Source organism: Jaculus jaculus, chromosome 4 (genome assembly GCF_020740685.1).
Source record: "Jaculus jaculus isolate mJacJac1 chromosome 4, mJacJac1.mat.Y.cur, whole genome shotgun sequence".
NCBI lineage: Eukaryota > Metazoa > Chordata > Mammalia > Rodentia > Dipodidae > Jaculus > Jaculus jaculus.
In genome coordinates, this window is record NC_059105.1 from 63,170,941 (window position 1) to 63,188,497 (window position 17,557).

Genomic DNA, 17,557 nt, shown 5'->3' on the forward strand with positions numbered 1-17,557 from the left:
ATTTCACTTTGAGTCTGAAGACAGGAAGTATCTTCAACTCAGGGCTCTTAATGGAGAATTACCCTTTTGTCCTTTTAGGGAAGGCAGTTTGCTTTACTCAGTCTCCCAATTCAAATTCATCTCACTATATATCCTGAGAGCTCCAGAATTGTGTTTGATCAAATATTTGGTTACAAAATGTCCCAGTCAGATGTACAAAATTATTATAAAACTCAAAAACTGGGAGTCATTCATTCTTTATTCTTCATATTCTTTCACTTTACAAGCAGCTTGTCTCACCTTTCCCTCTAAAACTATCTCCAATCTGACCAGTTCTCACTTTCTGTACCAGCTACAGTCCTAGTTTAAGTCACTATCATTTCTTGCCTCCATAAGATCTTTTACATCTTGTATCTTTTTTACTTAAAAGTTCTCTAATGATTTCCCATTGTAAGCAGAAGAAAATTATAATTCTTTTTAGAAAATATTTATTTTTTAAAAAAATCATTTATTTGACAGAGAGAAAGGGACAGATAGAATAGGTGTGCCAGGACCTCCAGCCAGTGCAAAGGAACTCCAGTGCCACCTTGTACATCTGGCTTTATGTGTGTACTGGGGAATCCAACTGGAGTCCTTTGGCTTTGCAGGTAAGTGCCTTAACTGCTAAGCCTTCTCTCCAGCCCCCAAATTTGAATTCTTTACCTGGCTTTTTGATGTATGCCTTTTTCTTTAATGTCATTTGCCCCCCGTTTTCTTTCTACTTTTGCTGAGGCTGTACTAGCCATCATTTTGTCTTTCCTACTTTTACTCTGAACTCAGTGTCTGTATAAGCTGGGGATAGCAATAATTAGTATTGGCAAGACTGTTAGTACTATTAAGTATAACTCTTGGTGAAAGTGTATAAAAATTGCAAAGCACTACGAAAGTGTCATCTGATAGTATCAATTCTTTTCATTTGTAGTTCCTCAAATGGGAACGTTTTTAATACTTTGTCATTAAGTATGGCACTTACTCTGTCTTTATAAATATTGACCATTGTTATCAGATTGGTAAAATTCATTGTATTAAGTGATATTTAGTGACAAAGTAGATGTTGAAAGGATAGGATGTTTAAGATAAATATGCTGCCTGATTTTCAGAAATAACAAAATTGTAAAAGAGAACCAATTTCAAATGAGTCCTTAGGACTAATTCTTTAAGAAATTACATAAATAAACATTTTGCTGTGTAAACAGATAAGTCTGAATTTGGTTATTATAAAGTTTTTTTTTTGTTTTAAAATTAATTTTAAAGTCTTTTCTTAACATTTTACCAATTCATTTGTAAAAGTATTTGCGTGTATGCTCCAAGTAGCCTTTATGAAAGATTGTCTTTTGAATCCTTACACACTTTTAAAAAGTGAAAAGTCAGGTATATTTGATCTGTCTGTCTGTCTGTCTGTCTGTCTTTCTCTCTATCTATCTATAAAGATTTACTTTTACTTGCTAATTAGAAAAAGAGAAAGAGAGAGGTAGAGAATGGGCACGCCAGGGCCTCCAGCCAGTGCAACTGAACTCCAGACTCATGTGCCACTATGTGAATCTGGCTTATGTGGGACCTGGAGAATTGAACCTAGGTCCTCAGGCTTCGTAGGCAAGTGCCTTAACTACTAAGCCATCTCTCCAGCTCCTGTCTATCTTTAAATCCTGGTGGTATTGGCCATATCTTTGTGTATTTGCTTCTTGTTCTCTGCTTTAGTGTAAGTTAGACCCGGTATAGGTTTAAGCAGATGTTTCCAAATTACAGGTTCGTCCTGCCCACCTACAACTTGTGGTCTAGAAATGCTGTTTAAATTTTAAATAATGGAAATAGCTACAAATAATAATAATATTTTATAGTATGTTAGAATTTTCATGAAATTTCAACTTTTTGAGGCAGGGTCTCTAGTCCAGGCTGGCCTTGAACTCACAGTGATCCTCCTATCTTAGCCTCTAAAGTGCTGAGATTAACGGCATGAGCCACCATGCCTGAATTAAGTTTCAGTTTTTAATTGGAGCAGGGCCCTGACATTCATTTCTGTGTTGACTATAATTGCTTTCATTATACTATGCAGAGTTAAGTTGATGTGATAGAATATATGTAGTATTCTTGTTACATCAAACCATTGTGGGATAAATCATATCTTTTTTCAGATATTTCCATGACAAGTCAATGAAGTACACTTATGACTTCATAGTATTTAAGTACTATTTTATTGATTTGTTTTTTTAAAATTTATTTTGGGGGGAGCGAGAGAGAGAGAGAGAGAGAGAGAGAGAGAGAGAGAGAGAGATAGAGAGAGAGAGAATGGGCATGCCAGGGCTTCCTGCTACTATGAACAAACTCTAGACACATGCGCCCTCTTGTGCACATATGCAACATTGCGTGCTTGTGTCACTGCTTTTGGCTTATGTAGGGGACCTGGAGATTTGAACCTGAGTTCTTAGGCTTTGCAGGCAAGTGCCTTAATCATTAAGCTATCTTTCCAGCCCAATTTTACTGATTTTTATTGTCATTGCATACTCATTATGTTAAAATAGAAAAGGAGAAAACCAACTCTTAAGTAGTGCAGTTTTAGGACACCATAGAGTGTGAACAGACTATATTAATGAAATGTAATGGCAGTGTAGGTATGCTCAAATACTACAGTATGTACTGATACTGCCTTACTCATACTGATAATATTATTATTAGTTATTGTAAAAATTCACAAAAAAGCTTTTGTAAAAATTCTGTTTGGAACAACTTTAGGCAAGAAAGTTTTCAAAGAAGTTGAAATCTAAGTAAATTTGTAATACAGACATTGATTTAATGTTACCCTTTGAGATAAATGATCATCATGTTCTAATATGTCAACTTTAATAAACAGACTAATTTCAGAAATGTTTGATTTGAAAATTCACGAGTACTCTTATAATTAGGCATATTAATGAAGAATTTCAAAAATTATTTTATTTGTAAATGACTCAGTGAAATATGTCAAACACTTCTCATAAACAAAGAAAGAACATTTTTATTATATTGTATAAAGAGATTTGATGCTAATTGTTGCAGTCAAATTCACATTGCTGGAAGAAAACACCTGCTCAAGAGCAGTTTGTGGGGAAAAAAATGGTTTATTTTGGCTTAAATACTTGAGGGGAAGCTACATGATGGCAGGGGAAAATGATGGCATGAGCAGAGGGTGGACATCACCTTGTAGACAACAGCAACAGGAAAGTATGCCAAACACTGCAAGGGGAAATTGGCTATAATACTCATAAGCCTACCCCCAACCATATACTTCCTCCAGGAGGCATTTCCAAATCTCCATCAGCTGGGAACCTAGCATTCAGAACACAAGTTTATGGAGGATACTTTAATCAAACCTCTACTTTCCACCCCTGGCTCCCATAATCTGATAACCATCCATGATATAAAATACAATGCATTCAGTTAATCTTTAAAAGTCTCCATGGTTTTAATCAAGCCTAATGATGTTTAAACATTCCCATAGTCTGAGGTCTTTGAGCCATACTACCAAAAAATTCTCCCAAAACCCATAATGGCACAGAATAAACATTCACACTGCAAAAGATGACATTGGGTATAGCAAAGAAATATTCAATCAATACACGATTTAAAACAACCAGTACAAACATCAAACTATGTTGCTCCAAGTCCAACAACAACTAACCAGTGTCAAGTCTCCAAGTCTGATGTTTCTAACCTGCTACCCCTCCAGCTAGGCTACTCATAGTCTTGGAAAACTTCACCCGGGGCCGGCAGCTTTCCTTAGTAGCCATCTCGGCATCTCCACTGGGTCTTTATTTCAACCCATGGTTCATCCTGACGGTTTCATTGGGTCTCCATGCAGCCATCCATAAAACCTGCTATACGTTCCCCTTGGCTGTTTCCAAAACATAAGACTGTGTTGCAAATTCAATGACCTTCTCTTTCCTGCATTTCTTATACTCCATAGTACCAGATTGGGTGCCATTTTGTTAATGCAGAGGAGAATAAAGCAGATGTTGAAGAACAGGACAAACAGGATTGTGCATTCAGGCCCCTTCAAAAGACTGCATTCTTTCTGTTGTCCCAGTATGGTTCAGTTGGCCAATTTCAAAGGTTGTAATCCATCATAAAATTGCAGTTGCATGGGCAGCAGTTTCATCCCAAAGATTTCATTTTTTACTGTGCCATATCTTTCTGCTCATACCTGTCCATTTCTATGCAGTGCAACCCTGCACAACTTCTCAGGACATGGACATAACACCAAGCCTCTCACACAAACTGCTTCCAGCCCAATCCAGGCAAAGCTGTTTCTCACCTCATAAGCTGAACTTCACAGTCCATAGTTCTTACTGCATTTAGGTCTTGCAACTCTGATCAGAATAGTCCATCATGTTGTACTTACAGCACTGCAAGGCATCTCTTAGGCCAAGGTTTCAAATCCTTCCACATTCCTCTCAAAAATCAGCTCCAGAGGATCAAAAGTGACATACTCAGGTATCTAGTAACAATGACCACACTGGGTACCAATTTTACTATTGCATTAGGTTCGCAGTGCTGACAGAAAACAACTGACCAAGAGCAGCTTGGTGGGAAAAAAGTTTATTTTGGCTTATAGACTTGAGGGGAAGCTCCATGATGGCATGAGCAGAGGGTGGATATCACCTCCTGACCAACATCAGGTGGATGACAGCAACAGCAATGTGTGCCAAACACTGGGTAGGGGAAACTGGCTATAATAGCCACAAACCTGCACCCAACAATACACCGCCTCCTGGGGACATTACTTCCCAAATCTCCATCAGCTGGGACCCTAGCATTCAGAAAAGCTATGTTTATGAGGCACACCTGAATCAAATCACCATGCTATTTTTTAAAATTAATATGTGTTGAAAGAAAAGTAAGTATTTTTCTGAGAAAAAGTATATCTGTTTGCATTTGGAAAGTTACTGTATGCTATATAAAATTGATTTAGTGTTTTCTCAGGAGGCTGGAAATATATACCAAAGGCAAATATGAAATATGGATGCATATTGAGATAGTTTTTGTCTCTACACATATAGGGAAATTAGACAAATCTCAAAATGAGAACATTTTGTTTGGTGGCTTCATGTGTGTCATTTGAAATGATTCTGTTATCTGCGTATCTTAATAGCTAATTGATTTGATTTAAATCTTGTTTTCTAGATGAAGCGTTGGATGATTTAAAATCCCAGAAGAAAAAAATAGTAAGTGAACTTTTATTTAAAGTTAATGTATATATACTAATACCTGGATAATTATGGCTTTTATGTTGTAACTTAATTACTTAATGTATTTCTGAGGAACAGATATGCTTTCAGGTAGTATTTTAATTTTGAGTTAAATTATAAGTATTTTCTAGTCAGTAGCGACAGACAGGAATTTTGTATGTGTTTCTGTGCGTGGGATTATGTGGGGTTGTACATCTGTGTAGAGGCCAGAGGTCTTTATTGAGTGCCTTCCTCAGTTGCTCTCTACCTGATCTTTGAGGTTGCACAATCTCTTTTGCTTCATGTAGAGTTTACCAATCTGGCTAGATTAACTAGCCAGTGAGCCCCAGGGATTTCCCGTTTCTGCCTCTCCAGCCAGCACTTCTATAGCCCCCATCATTTTGTGAGCATACTGGGAACCCAAACTCCGCTTCTCTCTCAGGCTTGCACATCAAGTCCTCTGAACCATCTTCCAACCTCCAGGTTTTAGGTTTTCTTAATATCATAAGGCCAAGAGAGAAGGAATCAAGACTGGTTGTAAGAGATAAATATAACATAAAAAGACTAAAACCAAAGAGAGAGATGGATTTTTTTTTCTTTAATGCAAATCTTTCACTTTCTCCCAAAATACTGACCACATGGATATCTACTGTGAAGCTAGTTAAATGTATTTTTTTGAATGTTTTGGAAAGATTAAGTTTATGAGGAAGGGCCAGAGGGGTTTAGAGAGGTAATATGAAAATTGCTAATAAGTAAATTGGTCTTGAGTTTTGACTTAGTGATTTTATATATTTTTTGATATTAAAGTATGAAAGTGATAATTGTTGATAGTATTATATTATATAGAAACATAAAGTGAAATTTAGTCAGGTATGCCTGGTCAATTCAATGCATTTTTTTCTACATGTAACAAGTTGTGTTGGCTTTACACTATTGTGATAAAAATAACTGAGATACTCAACTTATTTAAATGAAAGATTTTATTTTGCCTCCATTTGTACCAAAATAAAGAAACGTAGATTGAAGCATTATATTCTTTTTTTTACCTATGATTTTTAGATTTTACCATATCGGTCACCTGTGGTCACCTGTGGTTCAAAAGTACTAAATGAGTTGAGCATACATGCCTGTAGTCCTGGCTACTTGTGAAGCTGAGTCAGAAGGATGGCTTAAACCCATAAATTTGAGAGCTGCCAGGGTAACATAGTGTGCACACACACAACCACATAAAAAAAAAATAAAAAAATTAAACTAAAAAAGCCCATTGAGCCTTTAGTATAACCTTGTAATAGAAGAATGACTCATTCTTTGTCCTCACTACTATTTTTAAAATATGACGTCATGAATGTTACAGAATAATTTAAGGAATTCCCATTTCCAAAAAGTTGCTGTATACTTTGGAAACATTTTCAGATCTATTCTAAATAATTGAAGTGTTGTTGAAAATGATCATTGTTTTCTGCACTGTTGTATTTTTTTCCTATATTTAAATAGCAGAATAGTGCTGTCAAAAAGGCTGTAATATATCTAAGTTAAAATGGAGAAAGTGAGGCTAAGAAACTTGATCAAAGTCTTTCCAACATAAAATAGAACACTCTGAATCCAGACTTCTTTTATTTTTAGTGAATGGGTGCTAAAGATTGAACTCATCAAAGGTATTCTCTCAGTCCATGCACCCAATTCTTTTTTTAAAATGTATTAAAATTTTTTATTTTATTTGTGAGCAGAGATAGGTGGATAGAGTGAACATGGGTACACAAAGGCTTCTTGCTGCTGCACACAAACTCCAGATGTGTATGGCTTTATGTGGGTACTTGAGAATTGAATCTGGGCCAGCAGGCTTTGCAGGCAAACACTTTTTAAAGCCCAGAGCCATATCCCCAGCCCCCACATCTCTTTGATGTCAAAATTTTTATGTCCCCCTTTCTTCCATTCACTAGTGTTTTAATTTAAAAATAATGTTATGTTCTTAAAATACTATATGGATAAGCGTTTGAATTAAGCTATTATGAGAAACTTTTTGTTAGGGGTAAATGCAAAAGAAAAAAGATGAATGTAAAAAGAAAAGAAGAATAGATTTATACCTTCTAGTGCTTTAAAAAATTGTATTGTTTAAGGGACTTGTAAGATAACTCAGTTGGTAAAGTTCTTGCTTTGCAACCAAAAGGACCTAAGTTCAATCTCCAGAACCCACATGTTGTACTCAGGCTCACAGTGCTGGTAGAAATCACCCAACCAAGAGCAGCTTATGGGGAAAAGAGGTTTATTTTGGCTTACAGGCTCGAGGGGAAGCTCCACAATGGCAGGGGAAAATGATGGCATGAGCAGAGGGTGGACATCACCCCCTGGCCAATGTAAGGTGGATCATAGCAACAGGAAGAATATGCCAAACACTAGCAAGGGGAAACTGACTATAATACCCATAAGCCCACCCCCAACAATACACTCCTTTCAGGAGGTGTTAATTCCCAAATCTTCATCAGCTGGGAACCTAGCATTCAGAACACCTAAGTTTATGGGGCGCCTGAATCAAACCATCACACCACATAAAAGAGCCAGGTGTGCTGGTGTACACTTATTGGCCAACCATTGTAGCATGCTGGTGAGTTCAAGACTAGTGAGAGACCCTGTTTCAAAAAAAAGGTGGATGGTACCTAAAGTCCTCTGGCCTACACACACCCATCACTTAAGGTAGCTAAATAAAACATAGATATATACAGTAATGCTTGATAGATAATATACCAGGAATTACAATCATCTGTTGAAATAACATTTATTTTTAAAGGTTACAGTTGTATTGAGTTTTTAATGTGTTAATATATTTACTTTCTTTAAAGTTTTTTTAAAAATTTATTTGATTGAGAGCAACAGAGAGGGTGAGAACAACAACGGTGGGGGGGGGGTGTGGAGAAGAGAAGAGAGAGGGAATGGGCGCGCCAGGGCCTGCAGCCACTGTAAACTGAACTCCAGATGTGTGCGCCCCTTGTGTATCTGCCTAACGTGGGTCCTGGGGAATCAAGCCTTGAATAAGGGTCTTTAGGCTTCACAGGCAAGCACTTAACCACTAAGCCATCTCTCCAGCCCTATTATCTATTTTTGTTTTGAGGTAGGGTCTCACTGTAGCTCAGGCTGACCTGGAATTTATTATGTGTCTCAGGGTGACCTTGAACTCACAGTGATCCTCTTAACCTCTGCCTTCTGAATGCTGGGATTAAAGGTGTGCACCACAACACCCATCTTATTTTCATTTTTATTTAATTTCTTCATTGTGCCTGAAATTAGTTTACATAAGGACATTTTCATGCAAGCAGGACCTTTAATTTGTGCATATTCTCTTCCATAGCCTCCTATACTCCCACCAGTCTCTTTGTTCCCTAGTTTCACTTATACTTTCATGTCATATGCACAAAATCTAGAACCACATATGAGACAAAACGTTTGATATTTGTCTTTCTGAGACTTGCTTAATTTACATAATGTGCTAATCTTTTTAAGCCCAGCAGTAGTTTTCACCTATAGCTGTGCTGTACAAATCAGCAGCCACTAGCCCCATGTGACTAATTAAATTTACATTATTTAAAGAGAAATAGAACTATAAATTCAGTCCTCAGTCACAAAGCAAAATTTAAGTGTTTACTTATCACATTCATCTTAATGACTTCTCATGCCAGTATACACCCTTTCAATCAAACTTCTATGGCACAACCCTGCTCTAAAAATCTGTAAGCATCAGGAATTTGATTCTTTGATATTTTGTATAGACGATATTGATCTGAAGGTCCATGATACCTTTTCTCTACTTTCATCCCTAGTGTTTTTTTCATTTAAAATGAGTTTTTCATCAGAAAATTAGATTTGCCTATCTTGACAATTTACCATTATTTTTAAATGATTAGGAAATCTCTTTAGTTTTACCAAATTGAAGTTAATAAACAGTTAAAATAATCAATCTAAGGACTTAGCTTTTTAAATGCTGAATGTTTAATGAGAAATCTATTAACTGCTATTGTGGCAGGATATTTTTTTAAAACTATGATTTAACTAAGTAAATGTGACCTAGGTTGTATTGTAAAATAAGTTCTTTGAAATGAATTGGGCATGTAATGAATATTAAGTGGATATGGTGAAGGAAATAGCCTTCACTTTCACTGGAAAGGAAACTCTCTTGTTCCAATTTTTCCAAAAGCATTTCATGTTACACATAAGCATTTGTTATAGCTGTGACTATTTTGTGCTAAGTTCTTTTTCTAATGTCGAGCTGTAACTGCTAAAATGATACTTTACTGGTGATTACTTTAAAAATTAAACCCATGTATTAAGCTATAAAGTGTCTTGAGTGCATTGTAAATAATTCTATAATAATGAAGTATTTGAATTATAGTCCCAACTGTGAGCATAGAAGTTAGTAACATTTTTTAACCTAAATTCTCTTTTCAGTTTTTTTTCCCTCTGAATTTCTTGAAATCTAACCTTAAAAAAAGAGGAGGGGAAAGATGTTAGCTTTTAAAATCATTTGAGCAACTTCCATGGCTATTCTCCCAGTCAGTGAGTTTTCACTGCATTTGCCTCAAGCTAATTGCTTCTGCTAATAAATAATCTAAAATCGATGCTGACAGCAGTTAATTGGCACAGAGATTTTATTTTGTAAAGCTCTTGGCTAACGACCTTCTTTAAATTAATAGCATTAAGTGCTATGAGGAAATAAATCTGAGGAATTGCCTGTCATTTGCTTGTCATATCTAATAACTTCCAATAATGATAGCTGATAGATTTTTGCACATTCCATTATTGAAGTTGGTGCATGTAATTATTCTCCTCATTATATGTAAACAATTAGCAATATTTGGTATTTCCTTGCAGTAAAGCTGTTAAATATAAATAACATATTAGACATTAGAAGGCATTTTAAAATCTGGATTTTAATTATCTGGTTGTAGGAAATTTTTCTGTGTGGATATATGTGCTGGATCTAAGTACAAAAAGAAGGGCTTGGGAGGACTTTCCCACCTTGATTTTAAGGCTGATACTTTAGTACTACTTGAATAGGATTCATAAAAATAAGTAGTATATGTTTTAAAATGTAACAATTTATGGAAACTTTTGTTTGTAGCTTGAAGAAGTCATGGAAAAAGAAACTTATAAGACAGCCAAGTTAATTCTTGAAAGGTTTGATCCAGACTCAAAGAAAGCAAAGGTAAGACTGCTATCCTTCATTTTTAACATTATAATTTACAAATTGTAATGGAGCATATATAATTTAAACATGATTGTAATTGACAGGAGTTTGAGCCACCATCTGCTGGAGCAGCTGTAACTACAAGACCTGGACAAGGTAAATAACTTTGTAGAAACGGCTGCTGCTGTTGGAAAGATCCATATATACCCAAGTGAGTTCCTAAGTGTGTTGGTGGTGTGTAAAAGTTATGTAGAATTTTTTTATTAACTTATACTTGGTAATTTGAGATGTGACTTAAGGTAACTGGCAATCATTTTATTTAATTTTGATTTTATGGGAATGTGTTGTTAGAATATTATGTATCTGTTGAGATTAGAATTTATAATCACTTGTAATCTTTTGAAATTTAATTAATGTTTATAAGATTTCTACCTTCAAATGATAACCTGTTGGAATAACTGTTGTAAAATCTTTACATTTTTATGATTTTATTTTTGAGGAATGAATGATTTTTATCAAATTTGAAATTGGTTTAAAAATGAGGAAAAATAAAATTGAGCTTTATGTAACAAGTTTTTGAACTTGTATCACCAGACTAAAATATCTGTCATCATTATATCATGAATTATTATGTAAAATTTCAAGTTATTTTAAGTAGTTACATAAAATATTCCCAAAACTAGCAAGTGAAAAGTTAACTTTGAGTTTGTAACTGGGTTTCATCTTTGTTTATTTAGTAGAATCTGATAATAGAATTCATAAGTTTTTTTTTGCAATAGAAAATATATTACATCCAAAAATCTAATTTCCACTCTTGCAACTTACCAGAATTGTAATCTGATTTGTAGTTAGAATGCCATCTAGAACTTTAAAAAGTGATTCCTTTTGTAAGTATCCATAAAAAACATGGACATTAAATGAGACTTTAGGTTTTTTAATTAGCATTGATTGCTATGTGGGAAAAATTTACCTCAATCTTCTGTGAGTAGGATTTTGGTTTAAAGAAATATTAGCCAGTTTTTATTTTTATGTTTTTTGTAAAAATAAATTCACATACGGTTAAAAGAAATTATATTACAGGAAATTCCAATTTACATAGTCAATGTAAGATTTCCTATAATTTATACTTTTGTCAAACAATAGAAATTTATTTTTGGAATATAAACCAGTTTTCTATGTCTAAAATATTTAAAATTAATTAACTAATTAATTAACTAATTATTTAATTTATAAGTAGAGAGTATGGTTGTGTCAGGGCCTTTTGTTGCTGCAGATAAACTCCAGACACATGTGCCATTTTGGGTACTGAGGAATCAGACTTGGGTTGGCAGGCTTTTCAAGCAAGTGTCTTTAACCACTGATCCATTGCTCCACACCTCCAAAGAATTTTTGCGTATCTAGTACTACTTTTTTTTTTTTTGGTTATGTGTGGTGCTGAGTTTGTTCTGTATACATGTGTGTGCAGTGTCCCACGAGCTCACCTGTGGCATGAGGTTCACTAGTGGTGATCAAAGCTGAACACTGGGTGTTGTTTCTGTTTCATTGTTCTTCTGTCTGTTCTCCTTTTGAGCTGGGGTCTCCAACTTATACTGGAGCTTGCTATTTTTGTTCAGCTGGGGTGAGTTCCTTGGTCTCTTCTCCCTTTTGCAGGACTAGGGTTATGTAAATATCTTAAGATTTTGAGATTTGAACTCAGTTTCAGGCTCCCTCTGGCATTCTTGCTTGCACAAGGAAGCACACTTAACTGCTGAGCCACTCCTTCAGTTTTATCTATTTCTAATTAAAATAAATATTGCGTTAATAGAAGCTGAGAGTTGAACTGTTGTTTTTGGGTAGATGTAGATGATATTTGGGGTTGGAAGATATTGTGAGAAAGGCTATAAAATTTCAGTAATAAAAATGAGTATATCTTTTGGCAATCTAATGTTTAGTTTGGAGACTAGGTAGTTAAGACTGTGCTTGAAATTTGCAAAGACAATGAATCTTACATGTTCTCTACATTGATAGAGACTCTAGGGTAATGAGATGATTATTATATTCATTAACTTGGCTAGGAATCATTGCATAATGTATAAGAAATTCTTTGAGTAAATAAAAATAATTGTGGTGACTATGCTTATGCAATATTTTATAGAAACCTGCTGCTGTTATTTTTAAAGCATTCATGTTTAAAAGAGAACAGGGGGCTGACGATATGGCCCAGTGGTTAAAGGTGTTTGCTTGCAGAGCTGGACTAGATTCAGTTTCCCAGCCACCCTTGTACACCTGGACAGACATCTGTTCTCAACAGCAAGAGACCCTGACATACATGCATGCATTCACTCAGACACACATGAGAGCAAATGAATAAATAAAAATTTAAGAGAAGAGAGTTTATCACCTTTCACCAACACTCCTTTGTAGGGAGAATTAATATTTAGCTAGAATATGAATCAGTCATTTATTTAAAATTCATTGAGTGTGTATATGCAGACCCCCTATTGAAAACAATGTTACATTCTCAAGAGAAGGCTTCATGATGGTCAGGGAAAGCATGGCATGGTCAAAGGCACTCCCTGAGTGATCTAGAACTAGCAGCTGGGTTGAGTGAGGGGAGAGTAGGAAAGGCAGCTGGCAAAACAAGGAACAAGGCTGTGGGGCCTTGGAGAATGTGGATTATTGTAAGAATTATTTTCATTTTTTTTTTCCTGTTTAAATTTTGCTGTTTTGAGCAAAGGGTTGACATGACCTAAATTAGGTTTAGAGGGAGGTTAATTTTTTTTTTTTTTTAAGTTTGGTCTCACTCTTGCACAGGCTGACCTGGAATTCACTATGTAGTCTCAGGGTGGCCTTGAACTCACGGTGATCCTCCTACCTTTGCCTCCCAAGTGCTGGGATTAAAGGAGTGCGCCACCATGCCTGGCCAAAAGGAAGGTTAATTTTTTGAGAAGAAGCTGAAAATAAAGCGAAGGTGAAAATGGTAAGACTTAATTAGGAACCTGCTGTAGTAATCTAGAAAAACATTGCAGGTGGTTTAGACTTTGGTTGTTCATTGAGGGTTTTTTAATTTAAATTTTTAATATGTCCTTCCTTGTCTTAAATTAAATTGGTTAAAAAATTAGTGAGATTCTGTATGTTTTGGAAGTAGAGCCCAAAGATTACTTGACTAATTGGTGTAATGGTTAATCCCTATTGTCAACTTGATAGGATTTAGCATCACCATGGAAACAAATCTCTGGGCATGCCTGTGAGGATTTTAGGTTAAAGGAAATAAGAAGATTCACCCTAAATATGTTAGGTTAATTGAGATGGGAAGACCCACACTAAATATGGGTCATGGCATTCCATTGGTAGGGGGCTTCAGACTATGTAAAAAGAAAGCTAGCTAAGCATCAGCATTCTCTCTGTTTCATGACTGTGGGCTGACTGAATTTGGGTTGCTTCATGCTCCTGCTACCATCCCTGTCTGCCATGATGGATGGTATTCCCTTTATGCAGTCAGGTTTGCATTGCTGGTAGAAATCACCCAACCAAGAGCAGCTTGTGGGGAAATAAAAGAGGTTTATTTTGGCTTACACGTTCGAGGGGGAAGCTCCATGATGGCAGGGGAAAATGATGGCATGAGGGTGGACTTCACCCCCTGGCCAACATCAGGTGGACATCAGGAACAGGAGAGTGAGCCAAACACTGACAAGGGGAAACTGGCTATAACACCCATAAGCCCACCCCCCAAAATACACTGCCCCCAGGAGGCTTTAATTTCCAATTGCCATCAGCTGGGGAACCTGGCATCCAGACCACCTAAGTTTATGGGGGACACCTGAATTAAGGCACTGCACCCTTTATCTACAAGTTCCAAATAAACCCTAACTTCTCCAGTTACTTTTGTCAGGTAGTTTGTTGCAGAAATGGGACAAGTAACTAATATTGGTTATAGAGTCAAAGAAGGTTCTGAGGATGACATGAAGGATTTTGTTCTGAGTGGCTAGAAATATGGAGTTGCCTTTTAATGAGATCATAGAAACTGTAAGAGTGGTGCTTTTTCTGGAAAGAGGACCCACATGGGTTAGTAAAGAACAAACAGGTTTGATTTTTGAATAGATGATCCTTGAGATGACATTTATGCATCATTTAGAGTTTTTAAAAAGCAGGTCTGGCCATAGTGTTACAGACAAATAATTCTAGCACTTAGTAGATAGTGGCAGGAGTTCAGGATTATTCTTGGATATGTAGTAAGTTTGAGGCCACCTTGGGCTATGTGATAGCCTGACTCAAAAATTCATGGGAAGGGGCTGGAGAGATGGCTTAGTGTGGTTAAGGTGTTTGCCTGCAAAGCCAAAGGATTCCCCAGGACCCACATAAGCCAGATGCTGAAGGGGGCACATGAGTGTGGAATTCGTTTGCAGTGGTTGGAGCCCTTGGCACACCCATTCTCTCTCTTTCTGCCTTTATCTCTCAAATAAATAAATAAAATACATTTAAAAAATCCAGGGGGAAAGCAATGAAAGCCAATGAACATAAATTTTGCAAATCAGAATTTTCTGGTCAGAAGATGCAAGTTTGAGATATAAGATATAGATAATAAAGCATGAGACTTGGAGTCGAAGTTAAAGCTCAGTGGGAGACTACTTGCCTACCATGTGCAAGGACTTAATTTCAATCCTGAGCATTGCCACCTTTCCTCCCCCAAAAGCAGCCACTACTACCAACACCAACCAAAAATTCCATTGTATTTCATTAGGTTACCAAGGAAGTAATGGAAAATGCAAAGAGAATTAAGAACCATGAGCTAGAGTACCCTAACATTAAGCTTTGGATGATGATGAAGCAGCAGAGAACAAAATGAAACTCAGGAGTATGCAGGGAGATAGGAAAACCAGAGCAGTATGGGACTTGGATCCTAAGTAAAGAGAATGTTTGAAGGTAGTGTTCATCTGTGACAAGTACTGCTACCAAATAAGTTGAGGTTTGAAAATTGGCCACTTCATTTAGCAACATAGATGTTCTTGGGGACTTTGAAAAGAACATTTTGGCAGAGTGATGTGCAAACAAAAGTTTGATTAGAAAGGGTTGAAGTGGAAGTTTGAAACATTGAGAAGAACAACTCTGGAAGAAAAGGGGTTGGGGAGATGGGTGACTGGAAAGGGGGAAGCATATTGTGTACACATATTGTGTACATAAGCAAGCATACTGCATGAAGGAACAGTCACTTGTATGCTATGAGAATTGTCCATTAACAGGTAAGAAGGAGTGTGTCTTCTGATAAGAATTGACAGTTTCTTTCTAGAAATAAGGATTTTTGAGGTTGGGAGTGGGAATTATTTTTTAAAATTTTTATTTGTTTGACAGAGAAAGAGAGAGATACCAAAGGCATTTCTTTATCCATCCATTTTTCAGTTCTCATCTCAAATGCTACTATCACCATGAATTCACCCCATCACTGAATTAAATCTCCCTTGTCTTAGATGCTCCATAATATTTTGTTGGCCTTTATATGGTATTTAATGTATACTAGTTAGTGAGTTTATTTTGTTTCTTGCTTGCCACCTCTGTATGCAACTCTGAATCTCCTTCATTGGTACTTCTCAGAGTGTTTTAATCATGGTGGTTGCTTATAACATGGTAGGTTGATAGAAATAAAGAAAACTAAAAAACAATTTCTGAATTTTGTTTAAATTTTACAAAATGTTAACTTACCAAATGAGACATTGATCAACTGCAAAATGCAGGTTTTTCATATATGAGAACTTGAAGACTAATTAAACCAGAAGAAATCATTAAAGTGAGACAAAGCAAATTTTTTATTTTTAAAAATATTTTAATTTATTTATTTATTTGAGAGAGAGTAGAGAGAGGGAGAAAAGCAGATGGAGATAGAGAGAATAGGCATGACAGGGCCTCTAGCCACTGCTAATGAATTCCAGATGCTTGTGCCATCTTGTACATCTTGTCTTACATGGGTCCTGGAGAATTGAACCTGTGTCCTTAGGCTTTGCAGGCAAATGCCTTAACTGCTAAGCCATCTTTCTAGCCCCCAAATAAATTTTAAGATAAAGAATTATAAAGCAAAATGTATTCTTTTTGTTTGTTTGTTTTCAAGGTAGGATTTCACTCTAACCCAGGCTGACCTGGAATTTACTATGCAGGGTGACCTCGAACTCATGGTGAGCCTCCTACGTTTGCCTCCCAAGTGCTAGAATTAAAGGTGTGTGCCATCATGCCTGGCTAAAATGTATTCTTAATGTGAGATATAGAACAACCAAAGTTAACAGTGAAAGGCTGGTGATTGGTGTATTTTATTAGTATATTTTCTGCTTAAAGATAGGCTTTCATATGGTCTTTTTAAAGTTAGTCTGAGATTTTTATTGTAGTAGGCAACATAAGCTCAGTTGATTAATAACCTTATTTCCATCTGCAATGTTAATTCCCCTTGTATGTAAGTAACATAGTATATTTACAAGTTCTTGGAATGAGATTGCAGATATCTTTAGGGGAGACCATTACTATGTTTATCATACCATGTAAGCTGAGTAATAGGCAGTTGGAACTTTCAAATTGAAATGCAAGGGAAAGTAGATCATTTCATAGACCTTTATTAAGCTCAAGTTACGTTCCAGTGATGTTGTTATATCTTGAGGCCATAAATGTGCAGTTCCTGCCTGTTAGCTTTTCATTGAAAGGGATGTGTATGTGTGTGTATACATAGTTTTAGTATATTATACTACAGTAGAAGGTGGGCATGAATCACAATAATTTTCTACGAGAACAAGTTTGGAAAAGTGCTCTTCAGTTAAACAGATATCCCAAGGGCAATGGCAGAAGATAAACAACTTTGACACCTTGAGGGACTGCAAATACTTCCTTATTCCTTAAAAACAAAAGGGTTCATGTGAAGGAGGGATAAAATTATGAAAAACTTTAATGCAACATCTTGAAGTGGAACTTTGTCTTAAATACAGCATTACAAGCCATTGAAGGCTTTAATTTAGATCAAGAGTACCTTTTCTTGGTAACATGGAGAATAGATAGAATAGAGACAAGTTGAGACATGAAAATCAATTTGGATATTGTCTAATATAAATAAATGAGGAAGCACTATACCAACTAAAGTTACAGCGTTATACTTGAAAAAGAAGAAACTTGATAGATGACTTAGAAATTGATTGACAGGATTTGGTGGTGG

General features: G+C 36.0%; 1 protein-coding gene across 5 annotated transcripts in view; it reads left to right on the forward strand.

Moving 5' to 3' along the window:
* The window catches only part of Lnpk (lunapark, ER junction formation factor), a 69,964-nt gene that overhangs the window by 23,387 nt on the left and 29,020 nt on the right, over positions 1–17,557 (forward strand). For all 5 annotated transcript variants that reach the window (XM_045148215.1, XM_004660317.2, XM_004660318.2 and 2 more), the window contains 3 exons: positions 5,176–5,216; positions 10,330–10,413; positions 10,500–10,551. In XM_045148215.1, the coding sequence (XP_045004150.1) occupies positions 5,176–5,216; positions 10,330–10,413; positions 10,500–10,551 (177 nt within the window). The remainder of the gene's footprint in view (positions 1–5,175; positions 5,217–10,329; positions 10,414–10,499; positions 10,552–17,557) is intronic.